The sequence below is a fragment of the Cricetulus griseus genome, chromosome 5 (genome assembly GCF_003668045.3).
Source record: "Cricetulus griseus strain 17A/GY chromosome 5, alternate assembly CriGri-PICRH-1.0, whole genome shotgun sequence".
NCBI classification, from domain to species: Eukaryota; Metazoa; Chordata; class Mammalia; order Rodentia; family Cricetidae; genus Cricetulus; species Cricetulus griseus.
This window is the reverse complement of record NC_048598.1, coordinates 19,641,899-19,659,573: the sequence shown is the minus strand read 5'-3', so window position 1 is coordinate 19,659,573 and position 17,675 is coordinate 19,641,899. Positions and strand designations below refer to the sequence as shown.

The window sequence follows — 17,675 nt, the reverse complement described above, 5'->3', positions numbered from 1 at the left end:
GACAGCCCTTATTTACATGCAGCCCAGCCAGAGGTGAGAATAGCAGAAAGGAGGCAGCCTGATCACACAGATAATCCAGATATATTGAGGGTGATCCCTCTGAGATTAGCACAGGAGAGTTAGAAAGATTATAAAGATACACGATCCCCTCCCTGCTCCCTTCCCCCGCCCCGCCCCCCCCCCCACCCACAGACACACACACAGCACAACGGCCCTTCTCCCCCCGCCCGCCCGGTACAAATATGGCTTCTGTGTAATATGGACAGAGTGATTCAGCTCAAAGTGGAAAAGTCGTTTCCCCAAAAGCGGGTGCTGGGAGATGAGGAGCCTGAACAGGCCTGGGGCCCAGGGCTCCCTTGCTGCTCTAAGAGGAGAATCCCTGGCTTAAGTGAGGGGCTGCCTGGGATGCCCAGGACCCTAACCAGGAGCTGGAAGATTCACGAAAAGTGTTACCTGAACTGAAGGAGTAGGCAGGCCTGCTGGATTGCAGCTGCCCCACTTTGCACACCTGTTGTCAGAGGAGGGAGGACATGCTGGAGGAGAGGGAGACGGATGCCAAGAGCATCCTGGATCTGAGGGACAGGCCAGCCAGGATAGAGAGGGTGAGCAATCTCATCTCCACTGCAACCAGCTTGGCCATAGAAGGAAGACAGTAAACCAAAAACTGTGATGGGGTCCTAGTCCTCTAGTCACTGGGTACAGAGGATGGGAAGCCAGAGTCAGTGCCAGGGAGAGGCTTGAGGGGTGCATAGCAGAGGCTGTGGCCCTGGCTCCATGGCTCAGAGATGGGAGGGTCCAGGGAAGAGTGGTGAATGTGTAGTGTTTCAGAGGGACAAAATGCACAGCCGGGCAAAGCACATTCTGGGACTCCCCCTCTCTCAGATAGGCATCAAGAGTGGTTTGGAAATGGCTAGGATGGAGCAGCCCCCCTAGATGAGGTACAAATCCTGACTAGGAGCCATCCACTCCCAAAGCCCACCTCGTGCCTCACATGTTCCATGCCCTGTCGCCTACTCAAGACCCCTGGTCCTTCTCTTCTTTGATCCCTTTGCTTCTTGCTCACACAAACACACATGTACACACACCCATGCATACTTACACACACTTACACACACAAACACACACACGTCCACAGAGTTCACATTATTCCCTCGGTTTGGGCAGGAAACAGCTCACTGCAGCGAAGCTCCTTTTAGTAATTTTGTTGTCATGTCTGCCTGGCTGCTGAGGGAGGAGGGACTGAGGGATGGCACAGGGAACAGGAGAGGGCACAGGGTGACACAGGGTGGAGGAGTAGTTGCTGAGCAATGCCATGAGAGGAGCGGTTGCCGTGCAACAGTCCAGGGTCTTGGGTAAGAGTGAGGGGCCCCTCCGAGGAGGGAGAAGCAGACGCTGTCCAGCCCACAAGCAGTGCTCTTCCACAACTGCTGGAGCTAGGAGAGAAAGCTGAGCTCTGCTGGCCCCCAAGGGCCGATTCTGTGAAAAGAGCCTGGCTTCATTCATGTGGGGGCCATGCATGGACAGGGTCACTTCCTTCACCCTCTCTCTGGAAATCTACTCTCTCTGGGAGGGACACGTTGAAGCCCTGGATCCCCGTGCGGCTGCATGCCATCTTCAGTTCACATCGTCTTGAGGACTCTCTCCTACTCATCCCTTTCTTATGTAATGGAAGATGGGTGTCCTCCTGACACCTGTCTCCCTGTCTGTAGCTCACAATACATGGCTAACAGAGGGAGAGCCACCACTAGCTCCTGCTTCCAAACCCAGGTTCCTCGGAGACACCTGGGAGGCTGACCCGCTGTGAAAATGGAAGGAGGGCAGTGTTAAGCCCCCGCCTGCAAACCAGCCCTGCTCCTCATTCAAATATTTGTCATCCCTCCGACTTCCTTCCGCGAACATTGCATTTGCTGCTGTCCTCACCCCCATGGCCCCCGCCTCTCCAGCCTTGGAGACAGATTTGATTTGGGATTGTTACAAAAATAATAATAACCCAAACGCAGAGAAGCCACGGAAAGGGCTGAGGGCGACCCACCCCCCCCCGCCCTCCTCCCCCCCATTCCAAACCGAGTACAAAACCGCACCCAAAGCAGACATTCTGTACAGGGGGCTGGGTGGGCTGGGGAGCAAGCGGGAGGGGCGGCCCTGGGGTCGCTCTGTACAAGTCCAGGTTGGTGACAGCCCAGCAGTCCCCATGGGGCCCCCGAGGGGCGCAGGAGGTGAGTGGGTGCCCCTAGATGAAATATTCCTTCTTGTCATCCCCGCCTGACTGCCCGCCTTCTGCATTGATGATGGCCGTATCCGCATCTGGAGCGTCGTCCGAGCCCTTGGCTTCATGTGTCAGGTAGGTTCCTGTGTGGAGATAGAAGCTCCGCTGTTCAGAAGCTTCTCAGCCTCTGAAGTCCGCCCTGCCCACTTTCCTACCCACCCACTCACACATTGCTCATCTCATCTTTCTCTTGCCTAGAGCTTTCTTCCACCCCACCTTCTCTAATTTGCATTTTGCTGCCAGCATCCCTCACCTGACCACACCCCCATGAATAATGAATCCTACCCTTAACTAAAATCTCATCTATAATGTAGGCTAGGGATAAAAGAGGACTCTCTCTCTCTCTCTCTCTCTCTCTCTCTCTCTCTCTCTCTCTCTCTCTCTGTGTGTGTGTGTGTGTGTGTGTGTGTATGGGGGGGCATATAGATGAGATGACTTAGACATGACCAGTCTAGGAAGTTAGGCTGCTGGCTGCATGTAATAAAAGAATAGAAGAGAAAGTAAAACAAAGAGAAAAGAAAAGATATGGATGAACATGAAGAGGAAGGAGATCAGAGAAAGAAAAGGCAGCTGAACAGATTGAAAAGAAGAGAAGGGCAAGAAGGAAGGGGCTAGAGACTGGTTTGCGGGACCCAAATGCAGAGCAGGAGGAGCAGCTGACTGAGTGGGCAGGTCTGATTGTACTTGGCTGTTTACCAAGTGATCAGGCTTGACTGTGGGGTTGCTGTTGCTCAGTGATCATAGCATTGGCATCACATGTGTTGGCTGTATACTTCTTTCTCCAACAGCCTTAGGGACAGCCTCAGGGCCCTGTCGGAAGCCCTCTTACTGTCTGTCCTTCCCTGACTGATCTCCCCAACCACCCAAGTCCTCTTGATGCCTCTGACCTTTGTGCCGGATCAAATAGTGTCCGAGGAAGATGAGCAGAATGAGCAACAGGAAGACAATGAAAGCCACAATCCCTCCGATGATAGCGTGGTAGGTACTGGAGGATGAGGGTACCGGACTGGGGTCTGCAGGAGGGCAGGCATACAGTTAGAACTGGGGAGGGGAGGATTTATAACTCACATGCTGAATTGTCCCTGGATAATCTCACAGACAAGACGTCAACATCAGGAGAACCCAGGAGGTATATGCAAGCACAGGGACATGCCTTAGTCTGTGCTCAAGTGAGTATCACCAGGCTGGCAAGGTAGTAATTGTTAAAGAAAATGGATACATCCACCAGGCAATAAACAAACCAGCTCTCATTCTACAACCCAAGTTGCTTTCTTGGTACCAAAGTTTGACCTTAAAGAGAGATAATTGCTTTAATGTCTATGACCAATATCAAAGTTCTCCCTCTTCCCTCTTCTCCGCCCCCATTGTATCCCCTACAGCCCCCCTCACACACACACAAAGACATTTATGTTTCCTTGTTCCTTGACTGTCTTCCATGTCTTCTTACATCCTGTCTGGTATTCTACACTAGTCTCTTTAGGGGTTTCTTTGTCACTTTTCCGGTCTTAAGATCAGATGGGGAAGAAACATCGAAAACTGATGGGCTTGAGGGTTAAGCAGTTGGAAAGCACCTTGCCAAGAAGATGCTAGAGTGTGCCACCCTGTATAAGGCTTGCACATTTACCTAGAGAGCAAAGTTATGGTCTGAGAGGACTTAGAAAACCATCCACCTTCTCTAGAATGAGCCCAGGACACCATGCTCTACCCCAGCATCCTTATCCCAGCCTGGGCTACGACATATACAGCTGCCTTATCACGGAGCATTTGGCTTCTCCTCTCCCAGGTGTTTCTTCCTTCTTCCTTTAGCTCCCCGGCATACATGCTCTTGAACATATCTGGTATTTTTCTTTGGTAATTCTTTCTTGGCAAGGAAGATTAGTGATTCAGTAAAACCCAAGCTTCTCACCCATCCAAGGAAGGAGGCCTCGGGTTCCTCACTGCTTTGACATCATGCAAATGTTTGCGCACAAGACTGGGTTGATTTGTCTCTCCCACAATGGCTAGTGTTCCTTCCAATCACTGTACAAAATTCACCATCCATAATAGGTGTGGACTGATTTCATAGTGAAATCTGGACCAAGAATGTCAATAAAAACACTATCCTTGGTCAGACACCCAAATGTTTATGGACACAAGCCGAAGGCAGCTCTGATGTGTCTACATTAGGCACAGCTATAACTCCCACCTCCATTGGAGAACTCCTGTTTTTTTCTTGGAGTCAGCTTGAGTCTTGAAGCTTCATTAACTCCTATACTTTTTTTTTTCCCCCTACCTTATGTTTCCTCAGGCTTGACTGGACCAGCTTTTTAGTTCCTTGACTTTCTATACCTTAATTGAAAAGGAAACATTTGTGCCTTTTTAAAAAATGTTCTTCTTGGGAAGGAGATGGAGGGTGGCCCAGGAGTTTCATGGTGGGACACATGTGTTGACATGATTTAGGGGAAGATGAGTGAAGAAACACGAGGCTTGGCCCACTGTTAAAGTCAATCCTGGATATTTACTCCGGAATCTATAGATGTAAAAAGTTCTTGGAAAAACACAGCCCTCCACTGTCAAAATGACCTCTGGGATTGTCAATAACCACCCTCTGTCTCCAGGTATAAGTACCTTTCATTTCATTCCTGGCAAGTCTTCACCGGGGAGATTCTTAAAGAGGCTGCAGTAACTCCTTCCACCACCAGGCGTCAGCACTGGCAGCAAACTAGTCAACCTAGGCCTGCTTAGCTTTTTATCCCAGGGCAGAAGGATCAACAAGATACCAACTGCAGGCACATAAACTTTCTTTCATTGTCAGTCAGTATCAGAAATTATCTGGAGAGATCCAGGTGCCAAGCCTAGATTTCAGTGCCTTGTAACTCTCAGGCTAGCCCTGGTGTTGTGCCGAGGTGACCCCAAGCGGTGAGAGGTTGGCTCAGGACTCCTAATCACCATCTGGTCCCAAGCACTTAGGCCTCTTTCTCATCCCTGGGATCCTGGGTGTTAGACACCCCATTCTTCACCTTACTGGGTATTTCAAATGAGGAAAGACCCCAAAGTTTCTCCAACACTTCCCATATTCTGCAGAAAGATTTGAAGACTTTCTAGAAGGATTTCAATGCCATTAGTGTCTTAAAAACAAGAAAACAAATTTCCCTACCAGCTCCCTCTAAAGCCACCTCTGTCCTAGCCTGGGTTAAAGCTGGGTTTGAATTATCATATATATATATATATATATATATATATTGAAAGTGTGTGTGTGTGTGTGTGTGTGTGTGTGTGTGAGAGAGAGAGAGAGTGTGTGTGTGCTAATGACCATGTATGTCTGTATACTAACTGTGGAGACCACAGGAATTCCATCCACCTGACAACAAGGTCATGGTTGTCTCTCATTAGCTGTGTGCTCATCAAGCGGGATAGACCTTCTCTGTCTCTCCAGCGCTGGAATTACAGATGTTATCTACCACGCCTCTTTCTGTTTTGCTCCAATTGGCTGATATTTTACTGACTAACCCAATATTCTAGGTGTCTGGTGGGCCCAATTTTTGAGAATTTCAAAAAGAAGCAATCTCTTGTTCCTTTGGAAGGTGAAGCATTAGAGAAGAGGTTCGGACCATCTCTAGGCAGAGTGAGTGCTTGTTTCTTTCACTCTTTGCCAAACTATAATGCACACAGAGTCCTTAGGAAGGGAACTGGTGGCGGCGGCGTACATGCCATATCTAGTCCTAGGAGGACGGTCCTCAAGAGGGGCCTCTAGATGAAGTTGATATCCTCCCCGTCAGGTGATAAATGGTTGAATTATCACCTGAATTATTAGCCACTGCCTACAGACAGAGACAGTGGGAACCCATCTTTCTGTTGAATTTCCATTGTTACTCATTACTAGGGCCTAAGTGCAGTGCTTTCCCATAGTGGGCCTTTTTCCATCCACCCTACTACTACTCAAGGGTAAGGGTGTTGCCATCAGGAAAGCAAGAGATGGCCAAAGAAGGGAGATGTTGGAGGAGAGAAGCCAAAGAGGCATACCATTGACATTGAGGGTGAAGTAGGCCGTGTAGCTGCCCATGTTGCTGGTGGCTGTACAGCCATAGGTGCCACTGTCACTCTTGTTCAGGAAGGGGAAGATGAGAGCACTCTCTTGGGTCATCTTCAGGGGTGGCTCACTGCCTTCCTTTACCCACAGGTACTGCTGGGGGCTGTGGAGACAGAAGATTGGAAGTGTTCAGGGCGCCCTGGACCAAAGGGTTAGAGGTATTAAAAAACAAACTAGTAACAGGAAAGGCAGAAACTTCGTGGTGAAGTTTAAGATGCTGTGTGGGCCAGAGGGTGGGTGTTGGTGGGGGTGTGGGAGCATCAGTCTTGAGTACAATTTAGAGAAGGTAGATGTGTTTTGATCTGTATCTCTCTGTGACTTTGTTCCTTCGGGGAACCAATCTCACTTCTGCTGCTTTGCAGTAGAGGTAAAGGAGAGGTGCTGTTGTGGAGTTAGGGGAATAGGAGGCATGACCCTGTGGGCACCCAGGGGGTGGAGGCTATCTGAGTGTGGAAGGTGGTATCAGAAACTGCAGACTGCTCTTCTTACACTGGATTGCCGTGCCCCTCACAATGTAACAACAGCTTCTGGCCTTCCCGGGGATGTGCAGGCTCTGGTCTAATCAAGGCTGTCGGAGTATCTGTGGAGAAGTACATGATGTCAGTGCCAAACTCCCCACTCTGCGTAGGAGATCCCTAGAACCTTGGAATCACCTAGTTACATGCTACAGAGTCTATTCCCTGAAGTCCCAGAAATCTGAGAGCCTGTGAACAAGCCCTTCTTCCTCCAGGCTCTTGTGAACACAGACTGTGAGTGCGTGCCACTGACGGAGAGCAACCTGATGTATCTCAACCTCTGAGTGATGGCATTCCAGCAGGCCTGTCCTTGGGGGGACCTACCGGATGTCTTAGCAGAGCTGAGGAGAATCCATGGTTTATTCATGCCTAGCAAACTGCCTGGCACATGGACAGTACCTAATACATATTTTTAAAGGAACAAAGAAAGTGAACTTGACACTGACTGAGTCCACAACCTCTCAATTCTGTCTGCTCTGTGAGCAAGCTTAGGTGCGAAAGTGACGTGTGAACACAAAATCTCCCTTAGAACCGTCAGTCTAAACGAAGAATAAGAGTATAGAGACAGCAAGGGGTGGGGGTCAAATTTTAGCTGGAAAAAACAAAAGAGACCTGAGACAATATGGATGGCTCCGTGAGGGAAAAATGACATCTGTCATTGATGCCAAAAGGCTGCTTAAGAGGCTGGGTCCAGATGGCGGCTTAGAACAATGTGACCAGATGCTGGTTTGGAACCACAGATAAAGAGGAGGCACTATCCCTAAGGACAGAGCCAACCTTAGCAAGCAGTTAATGAACTTCAGTTATATCTTACAGGACAAAGAGAGCCAGGTCAGGTGAGAAAATGGGTATTCCAGGGCTTCCTAGCTAAAGAGATCTCTAGCAGAGCACCTGGAAAGGTGCATTTGTGGACTGACTGCTGATCACAGGCCAAAGAGACCCTGCAGAGTAATAGCCAAATGGCCTGGTATCTAAGAGAGGACTCTGTAGGACTTCAATACCATAGAGTATTCTTCAATTATGGTCGGGGACCAGGGCTCAAGAGAGCTGCCCAAGGCTCAGGCCCTTACACTTGGAACTGGTAAATACAGAAATACTTTATAGAAATTTAGAACTTGGAAATTTGTAGTTATTTCATGTATATTATTCCATTTGTTGTCAGTATAGTTCAGGGCAGTAAGCTGTATTCAAAGAGAGATGAAATGCTTTGGTCAAGATGATATAGCTAGCAAGGCAATACTAGTCAGCATTGGCTAAAGGCTACACATCAGCCTGCCCATTGAGTGTCATCCAAATGGACTATGGTAGAGTCCAAAATTAAACAATGTTAAGATTGAATAAAAGGTCTAGCCACTGATTAAATGGCACCAAAGTTAGGAAACTAATCAGCTTGTGTCTTCCATAAGAAGATTAAAAGCTCTAGCTATTTTTGAAAATTGCCCAACCTTTTGGTAAATTAGGAAAAGAAATGCATTGTTGTATAGGCCTCCATTCTCAGCTCCCACACTTCAATTATTCCCTTTCCTTTCCATGCAGGAAAGTTCCTTTGAAAAGTTTCTAGATTTCCTCAGATGAGAAATTTGCAAATATTCCAGCTTCTTCAGATGTTCCCTACTGGTATGAAAGGCAGAGTCCACAAAGAGGATGAAGAGGTGTAGAGAAAGTACAAAGCAGCAATGCTGACAACTGGGACCTTACATCAGAACCCCAAGTGTGGAACCGGGGAGAATAGAGAGATGACTGGGAAGTAAAAGTTCATGGACTTTTTGACACCAGAGAGAATTGCGCTTCTCTTCCGCCCACACCTCTTGGCGTCACAGAATCTTAGAGTGAGAAGAGGCCACAATGACGGCCCTGATCACCTCTCTCATTTCACAAATAAACAAGGAAGATCAGTGGGGGAGAGCTGTCTTCACACCACACAACCAGCATGCAGTGAGTACAGACTAGTAACTACATCCCTAGACACTGCGTTTGCTATGATTACCACCGTAGGTTACAGTTTAGTTCCATTTCACCAGTGTAGCCCAAGGGCTGGTAAACTTTGCCCATGGGCTAAATTTTGCCAGCTGCAAGCTTTTGTAAATAAAGTTTTATTGGAATGTAGCCCAACTCATTTGTTTACGCTCTGTCTGTGGCTGCTCTCCCACAGCACAAGCAGTAGCAACTCACTGAGACAAAGACCTCGGCTCTCTGAGCCTGCAATGCTTACTACAGTGCCTGTTTCTCTCAAGTCTTGCCACTTTGACTGTTCATGTTGCCTCATGTGCAGCCAGCAGCACTTTTCTTTTCCTCACTCTCTGCCTCACACCTGGTTCTTCTCACCCCAAAGCCCATGACATACATAAAACTTCAATGCGCTGAGAGGTGGATCTGTCGGCTCCCTTTAGAGACTCATGGTTCACAGAACACACAATGCTTGCTCCATCATCCTCCCGGGTAACTTGGAATGACACTGAGCTGCTCACAGTGAAGGTTTTTCCATTGGGATCTTCCTGGACTCGTGTTTGGTCTCCTGAAACGCAGAAACAGACAGACAGAAACACACACACACACACACACACACACACACACACACACACACACACACGCACACGAGATACACAGTCAGTATATACAGACATGTAGATCTTAACATATAGTTACTATCTGGGCCCCACAGATTCTGAGTCTGTCTTGGACAAAGTTAGAAAATGGATGTGAATGTATAAACAGAATGTAGACCCTGACACACACATGTCTACAATGCGTCTGCCATTCGCTTTCTTCGTCTCCATTTTTTCTTATGTGCCATACGTAGGCACACCTCACACACCCACTTCCCGGCACCGCCTCATCCCTGTAACCCCAGGTGGGAGCTACTCACCATGTAGTTCTTGGTCACCTTTCCTCCAGGTGAGCTGGGCTGCAGGTTTGCTCCCAGAAGACTGACAGTTTAGAGTGGCTGTCTCCTTTTCCCGCAAGGATGACTTATAACCAGTGATTATGGGTTTCTGTGGGATTCCTGCCATGGAGAGGGGATGGCCAGGAGAGGAAGGAGAGGCACTGTGAAGTCACATTCCAAGCTCTCCCGGTAGATATGTCTTCTATAAGGGGCAGGATATCTGAGCTCTACTTTGGTTTATGAAGATGGGTGGGAGCATAAAGAGTCAAGATTCTTGGATCTGCTTCCTGAGGACAAGATGGGAAGACTAAGGGGGTGAAGTATGTAGAAGAAGTGGGGATGCTGATAGTGACTGGGTACCCCAGAGTCCAGCTAGGTGGGGCCTTGCAGATAATGAAAGGCTCAGGGGAGTGGAGATGGGAAGTAGAATACAAGATGAAGATAGCTGTATTCAAGCAACTGAAGAACTTCTCCTAGAAATTAGAATTCGATATTTTATACAGATCTTGTGTTTCCACATATAATTTCTGGAATGAAGTGGAATGACCCATTCTTTGCTATAAATTATGAAGTTTATGCTTAAAGAGATTTGTTGCAGATCAAAAAGTAAGTACAGCAGATCAGAACTCAGTTTTCCTTGTATTTAAAGGGAAATGTGCAGAACTTTTCTGATATTGGAGGCCTGCCTGGTTCTGGGATGCTTTGGGGACCAACTGAGGGAGATTTGTTTGCAAAACAGCATGCTGTGGAGACACAGGGGTTTGGGAGCCTCACCGAGCACAGTGACAAGGGACTTGGCGGTTCGCACAGGCATAGTGAAGATGGAGCATGTGTACTCGCCCTCGTCTGCCAGCGCCACGTTGCTGATGCTGATACTGAGCTCGTGGGGAGTGGAGCTAACCAGCTGAATCCGATTATCTCGAAGGGCTGTGGAAATCAGAATTGAGAGTCAGGATGCTGCAAGTACCTTGCATGTTAACCTTCCATTCCTGGGCTACCATCATTGAGGGGAAGAGATGAGCATAGTGGTGTGGATGGAGGGAAAAAAAAAAAAAAACTCCCAAATTAAGACAGAATCATTCAGTGACTTTCATGAGCCACTGCACATAGTAGCTCAATAGGCCAGTATTACAATCTGTATCTTGTGTAATTACTTAGGGAAGGCCTGGGGCTATCTGATATCAGCTCTCCTAAGTGCTTCTTTGGGGTAATAACATTCCAGGACCTTATAAGACTTTGAAGACTATGCATGGCTAAGTTCAGAGCTATAGTTTTGATTCTTCTCTGTAAACCACTGAGGAGCCCATAGTTTATTGCTTTTTCCAATTACATACCTTGTGTTCCTCGGGCTCTGGATTACAAAGACAATCCCCCTCAGCCTCTGCTGTCCCTTTCTCCTAGCCCATGATTCCCATGGAGAAAGGTCACTTATGAGATACTACCTCTCTTCTCCCCAAAATACAACGTCTGCTGGGCAGGATTAGACCACTGCAGGGATGAGTCTTCATGGTCTTTCACTTGGCACTTGAGCACCACGGTGCCACCAGCCACCACTGTTTCATCAGATGTCCAGGGCTGGCTATCTGCAGGGGTAGAGTACATTTAGTTTCATGAGGAGCCCTGAGGATGTCTACCCATTACTGAGCCACCTCATCTAATTCAGGCTACCCAAGGCTCTGGTCTCTGTATACTCTTGAGACTTCATGAGTGAAGGGTGGTTGTGGTAGTACAGGGCAGACAGACCTGATCTTCTCTCATTTTGGATACACAGAAAGTATCATCACTTGTTGAATGTTGGATGAACGGACAGGGTCACAAACACTAAAAGAACAAAAGGCACCCAGACCTCAGCATTCTATTCCACATGTGTCTTTTTAGGTATGGTTCTACCATTCATCACTGAGAACACACATACATATATGCCATCCTATGTTTTGCCTTCCTGTCACCACCTATTGTAAGAGCAAAACCATTAGAAACGATTATAACTGACAATCAAAAACTGAAATGGGGAAAAGTCTAAACCAGCTCTTGGCATGTACATTCATCTATATAAGAAAGCCAAACAAACAAGATAGAAATTAAAAACAGAAACAGTTAAAACATATTTTAAATTTTTTTAGCAATAACCTCAACACAATCATCAAATCCATCATTGGATTTTACTATTATTATTAGTTGTTGCACCTGCTATTCAGACAAGGTCTTACTATGCAGTCCTGGCTGGCCTGGTACTTACTATGCATTCAAGATGCTCTTAAATTTACCAAAGTCCTTCTGTCTCTGCTTTCTAAATGTTGGGATTATAGACATTCACAACCACATCCAATTATTTGTTTTCTTTCCTGGTAAGTCTTCCTGTCTCCCCAAATACAAACCCAATTCACCACCCCAATGCCATTTAAAGAGCAGAAGACTGAAGTTTTCTCCTCAATGTGCTGAAGGCATATTTTCTAATTCCCCTCTCCATAGAGAAATTAAACAAAACACAAGCTCCTTGCCTAGCATTTAGGAAGCCCTGGACTGGATCCCCAGCACCACAATGACTGGTTGTGATAGAACACATAAGTTATCCCATTACTCAGGAAGTAGAGACAGGTGGAGAAAAAGTTATAGTTTATCCTTGGCTATATACTGAGTTTGAGGCCAACTTGGACTGCATACACCCTGTATCAAAAATAAGACACACATACTACACACACACACACACACACACACACACACACACACACAAGCACGCACACACACACAAGCATGTATGCACACACACACACACTCACAGAGAGAGAGAAAGAGAGAGGAAGAAGGATGGAAAGAAGAAAAGAAAGAAGAAAGGGAGGAAGAGGGAGGTAGAAATCCAGATATCTTTTGGACAAATCCATTGAAGGCTAAATGAATCTTCTCCTCAGGCCTAGCTGTAAACCTCTCCAATGCTGACATCTGTTTCCCACACCAGGCATTGGGCTGAGTTCCCACAGCATGGATTCTGATTCCTAATATTGATTGCCTCATCTTCAGAATCGCTTTTAGTGACCCAACAGCAGTGACCTCCTCAGAACTAATCTAAAATAATCATCTCCCTTCTCTGCTTCAGGAACATCCAAAAATCTGCTCTATGCCACAGAATTCCTCAACCAGCAATATCCATGGCTCATCAGGAAACCAGGAGACATGCTTACCACATTGTCCCCAGAGCACTGTAAAAACAATCAGATGCTCCCTTTGCCACAGATTGGACCCCACCTGTATGCCTTTTTCTTACTTTTCCAGTCACCTGACTTGCATCACCCTGAGTGATTGTAGCAGAGAGAAGGCCCTAAGGAGGTACGGCATGCTGGAAATGATGCCAAGCAAGGACTGGTAGTTTTTGAACTGGAGAATGAAGCCTGATGGTTAGTACTGCCTAGGATTGTAAAATCTGGAAGTGGGGGCGCTCACTGGGACCAGGAACCCAATTCCCTCATCTCATAGGCACAGGCAGCAAGGCATTAGAGGTGAAGGGACTCCTAAGATCAGTCTACTAGTTCTCAACACTGTGACTCTTCTATCCTCAAACAGAGCTGCCGTTATTGGAGTTCTTCCTAAAGTGATCCTGTGAAAGGAGAATTAAGACTATGATTGGATTTTGAGATTATTGTGTAGCCACTGAGCAAATTTGGAAGTGAAATTTTCTCAAAATGTCTCAATGGAAGGTGTCTGAGGCCCTTCGTTTGCAATAGACATATATTGATTTCTAACCTCTAATCCCTCTGTCCTTGTCTCCCTTGAAGAATTCGTCTCTGACAATGCCTCTCCGGGACCTCTTTGTTTTGAGCAGTCCACTCCCCTGGAGGCATCTTATTTTTGGAAAGAGGTGTAGGGTTACAGAGGTCTTTGTACCAGAGTGAGGTAAGGAGTTGGTGCATGGGAACGTGGCGGTGGTGGTGCAAAACTAACAACTAAATGCCAAATGGGAAGGAAAGCTGTGCGGTCACGAGTGGTGTGAGAACATGGGGTGGAGTTCCATGAGTGGAAATGATGTGAGGATGAGTGAGGCATCTGGACAACATTGAGATGAAGGGCCTGGTATCTCACCTTGACTGGCCAGCATGTCAGGGCTGCTCCAGACTGTGGAGCTGAGGGCCTCGTCCAGTGGAGCCAGAGTTCCCAGCTCCAATTCCTGCTCCTGCCAGTAGCCTGGGGAGAGAACCTGCATCAAGGATGAACCCTGTGCACACTACTATAGCTTGTGTCTACACTTCCATTGTGGGGGTGTGGGAGGGGCTAGGCTTCACCAACAAACCTAAGAGAAAGTGAGACATTAGCAAGAGTTCTGAAAAAGGAAAAGGCTCTCCTCTGACGGGCCACTTAATGGTGGATGGTAACAATTTTATCTGTCAGTCACATAGTGTTGGAGTCAGAGAACTTGGAGGCCATTCAGCCCAGTTTTCCCACTTCACAGATGAGGACAAGAAGTCCCCAAAAAGATTGACAGGTCCTCACTACAACTGAAAACAAAACAAAGCACTAGAAACTCTTTATCCAGGATTCTTTTTGTTGTACCACGTTATCTATTAGCACAACATTAGGCTTAAACATTAGAACATATTTTCACTTTTGATCCTTTCCCTTAACCTTTGCAAAGTGCTGGCATCGCCATTCCTCTTTTGACGACTGGAAGTAGAATGAAATGACTTGCCCAGAGTCTTGCAAATTGAGGAGAGACTAGAAATGAAATGCCTGGTTTCAAATCCCACGCTCTATGTTCCAAGGTGAGACATCCTCGGCACTGAAGAAAGACCGACGTTGGGGCTATAAGTTGTACTACAACTTGCCAGAACCTTACCTTCTGTGCTCAGATTCTAACTCTTCATACTAGGTTCCCAGGATTCTGCCTCACTCAGTCTGCACCTTCCTTTGACGCAACCAAACCTTGTTACCCGGGCAATCGTCACCACCTCCCTTAGGACTAGATCGCTGTTACACTCTCTTGTGAACTACAGTGGTGTCTGGGGTTCACAGCTCCAACCCAAACGGAAAGAGCAGAGGGACAAAGAAAATGGCTAAGCATCTTTTCAAGATCTCCCGCCACAGAGCCCTAGAGTGGCCAATCACATCGCGAAAATCCAGTGAGCTCATCAGGGGCTGAGCAGACACTGGAGCTGCTTCTCTTCCTGGGACAGCAGTATAGAGAGAAGTTTGTCAGTCGTCCCGACAGCAGCCACGGTCCGGGGTGGGGGTGGGGAGGATAAGAAGGTGGAGGTGGGGCTAAGACAGGGCAGGTGGGTGGGTCAAAACTGAAAAAAAAAATGCGATATGGACTTCTCCGGAGAAGAAAGGAGACAGGAGTAGCGAGAGAAAGGATTAATCAGAAGAAAAAGAAAGCAAGTCGGTGAGGGGAGGAGAGAGAAGATGGGGTAGCTGAGAAAGAGGGTGGAAAAAAGAGGGAAGGGAGAAAGGAGGAAGGGAGAGTCCAGTCCTAGCATCAGATAAAGCTCTAAGAGAGAGTTTCTCGGATTGGCTGGCCGCAGTGTAAACAGTCCCCCTTTCCACTGCTCCAGACCTGGGTCTCCCAGAAGATTGTCGAATTTACTTTGTTCTAAGTGAGAGATCAGTTACATCTCTACCCGGAAAGGGGGAGTGGGAGGGGGCAAAAGAAGAATTGATGAAGAGAGGCAAGGATGAGAAAATGGGGAGGTTAGGGCTCTCGAATCCAGCTGAGAGACAGTCCCAGGTACAGAGGCCTCCTCCTGGGGTTGCTTTGTCTGGACACCAAGGATGAAGACGACTGGACATTGGTGAGTATTTCATGTTATTTTCCAGGTTATACATTTTGGAATGTGCTGTGTCAACATCACGTAGGGAACAGGATTGGTTGTACTAAGGCATGGGCCTGAGGGACAGGGAGGAGCAGGGTAAGGGTGGTCTTTGCTCCCTCATAGGGCATTGCTAACCCAGCCCACAATCTGAGAGCCACTACTCAGGCTAATACTTCAGTGTGGGACTTTCAGTTTGCAGAGCGGATTTTCACCCATGATTTCATTTAATCTCTAAACGATTGCTAGTGGTACGCAGCCAGATATAATCACTTTTAAAGTTGACATCCAAAGAGGTTCCTTGGCTCACCTAAAGGAACACAAATAGCGCAATTCTCAAGAACCCTTTCTACCCCTTGTGGGGTTCTCAGCTTACAACGCCCGGCCCGTTTCCCAGAACATTTGCGCACGGCACTGTGGTGTGTGTGGTTACCAGGGTCTGCTTCTAAACTCTGAGCTGGATAAGGGCAGAAACATGACCATTTTCACCTATGTTTGTTTCTTTAACACTCCCATCCTAGTGAGATCTAGGTGTACGTGACTAGTCTGCACTGGATTTACCACTTCGGTGGTACCAGGCTGTCTGCACTGCTAACCAGGCGGAGCCAGTTTCTGGTCTCCACTCTTCTGCTTCTTACATCTGTGCTCTTGTCTGCATCTCCCTCAGTGACTTCTCTCCTTGCTCGTACTTGTCTGTCATCTCCCCATCCCCACTTCTGCTTGTCGCTTTTCTTTTCTGCATAGGAATAAATAAGTAAAATGGTGATGTACATCATTTAAACACAGCTGAACTGTTCAGAGGCAGAAAGCAACAAATAACCTTCAATAAATGACATGTTTGGGGTGTGCATGATTTATTGCCTCTGTACATTTGCAGAGAACTCACTTTGGTTTGTAGTATTTTAGGAAACCGTTTAGGACATGGCTGGGGCATTGCTTCCCCTTCTATGGGGTGTGTATGACATATCTCCTAATCCTGAAATGTCGTTATGATCTTATATCTCTACTCTTGGGAATTCCATTAATACGTCTGAAAGTTACCCGATTTTATGAAACTGTAGGCTGCTAGTCATGCCTTCTGAATGGCCATTCCTGTGGGAGCAGGTGAGTGATTGTAATGCTATCATCAGGAGCATGGATAAGTAGCACAAATTATAAGCCGCTTTACGAAAAGCTTGAGCTATCTTTGGATTAAAATTGTGCCAGTCATTTATGACATCATCATGATTTCCCTCAAAATGTTTGGACAGAAAAGAGAAGAAGCTGAGGAGTATTCTAAAGGGGACATAAGGACTTGGAAGTGGAGCTAGTAAGGATTCTATGCAGGGACCTTGGAAGGAGCTGCTGGCATACAGCCGCTGCTGAAGAACACCCTTCCTACATAGGGACAGCCATGAAGGAAAGCTCCAGTCTTGATCATATGAGTTGGGGAGTGTCACTCTTACTAGTCATATTGTTATCTACTTAACATACCTTCTCTGACTTTGAATTTTATTCTCTCTCTCTCCTCTCTCTCTCTCTCTCTCTCTCTCTCTCTCTCTCTCTCTCTGTGTGTGTGTGTGTGTGTGTGTGTGTGTGTCAGAGAGAGAGAGTTGTATGTAGGTTTGTGGGTTCCTGAGTTTGTGCCTACATGTGCATTCAGCTATGCATATAGCTGTCAGAAACTAACATGGTGTGTCTTCTTCACTCGTTCTCCAGCTTATATTTTAAAAATTATTTTTTTAGAGGGGAAACATACCATAGTGTCTGTGTCAAAGCTGGAGGAGAACTTGCAGGAGTCAGTTACCTTCTTCCACCACAGGGGTCATTGGATTGAACTCCGGTTGTCAGTCTTGGCAGTAAGCTCCTTTACCATTTACTTGCTCTTTACCTAATTTTTTCTAGAAAGGTGTGCACCTGACACCCCAAGCCATTAGTGCTGGGTGTCCAGATGCATGCCACTATGTCAGGCTTTTACGATGAGTGCTGGAAGTCTGAATTTAGGCCCATAGCAAGTACTTTATCAAGTCATATTCCCCACCAACTTTACATTGTCTGTAGATGGTACCCAGATTGGTTAGTCTGGCCTTCCAGGCTCTGTACAGTCTGATGTGAACCCACCTGTCAACTTTGTCTTTCCTCCATTTCATTAATCCCACATTCTAGA

At 47.0% G+C, this 17,675-nt stretch overlaps 1 protein-coding gene across 3 annotated transcripts in view; it reads right to left on the bottom strand.

The window, feature by feature from the left end:
- Window positions 1-2,230: 2,230 nt before the first annotated feature.
- Window positions 2,231-17,675, bottom strand: part of Cadm3 (cell adhesion molecule 3) — a 29,655-nt gene continuing 14,210 nt past the window's right edge. Inside the window, exons 2-10 of one of the 3 annotated variants that reach the window (XM_027418931.2) lie at window positions 13,809-13,910; window positions 11,177-11,317; window positions 10,509-10,661; window positions 9,717-9,854; window positions 9,195-9,365; window positions 6,825-6,915; window positions 6,269-6,438; window positions 3,154-3,279; window positions 2,231-2,349 (exon numbers count right to left, since the gene is read on the bottom strand). In XM_027418931.2, the coding sequence (XP_027274732.1) occupies window positions 2,231-2,349; window positions 3,154-3,279; window positions 6,269-6,438; window positions 6,825-6,915; window positions 9,195-9,365; window positions 9,717-9,854; window positions 10,509-10,661; window positions 11,177-11,317; window positions 13,809-13,910 (1,211 nt within the window). Of the gene's footprint in view, window positions 2,350-3,153; window positions 3,280-6,268; window positions 6,439-6,824; window positions 6,917-9,194; window positions 9,366-9,716; window positions 9,855-10,508; window positions 10,662-11,176; window positions 11,318-13,808; window positions 13,911-17,675 lie in introns of all 3 variants that reach the window. The other 2 variants (XM_027418932.2, XM_035445926.1) reach the window with 2 other exon arrangements.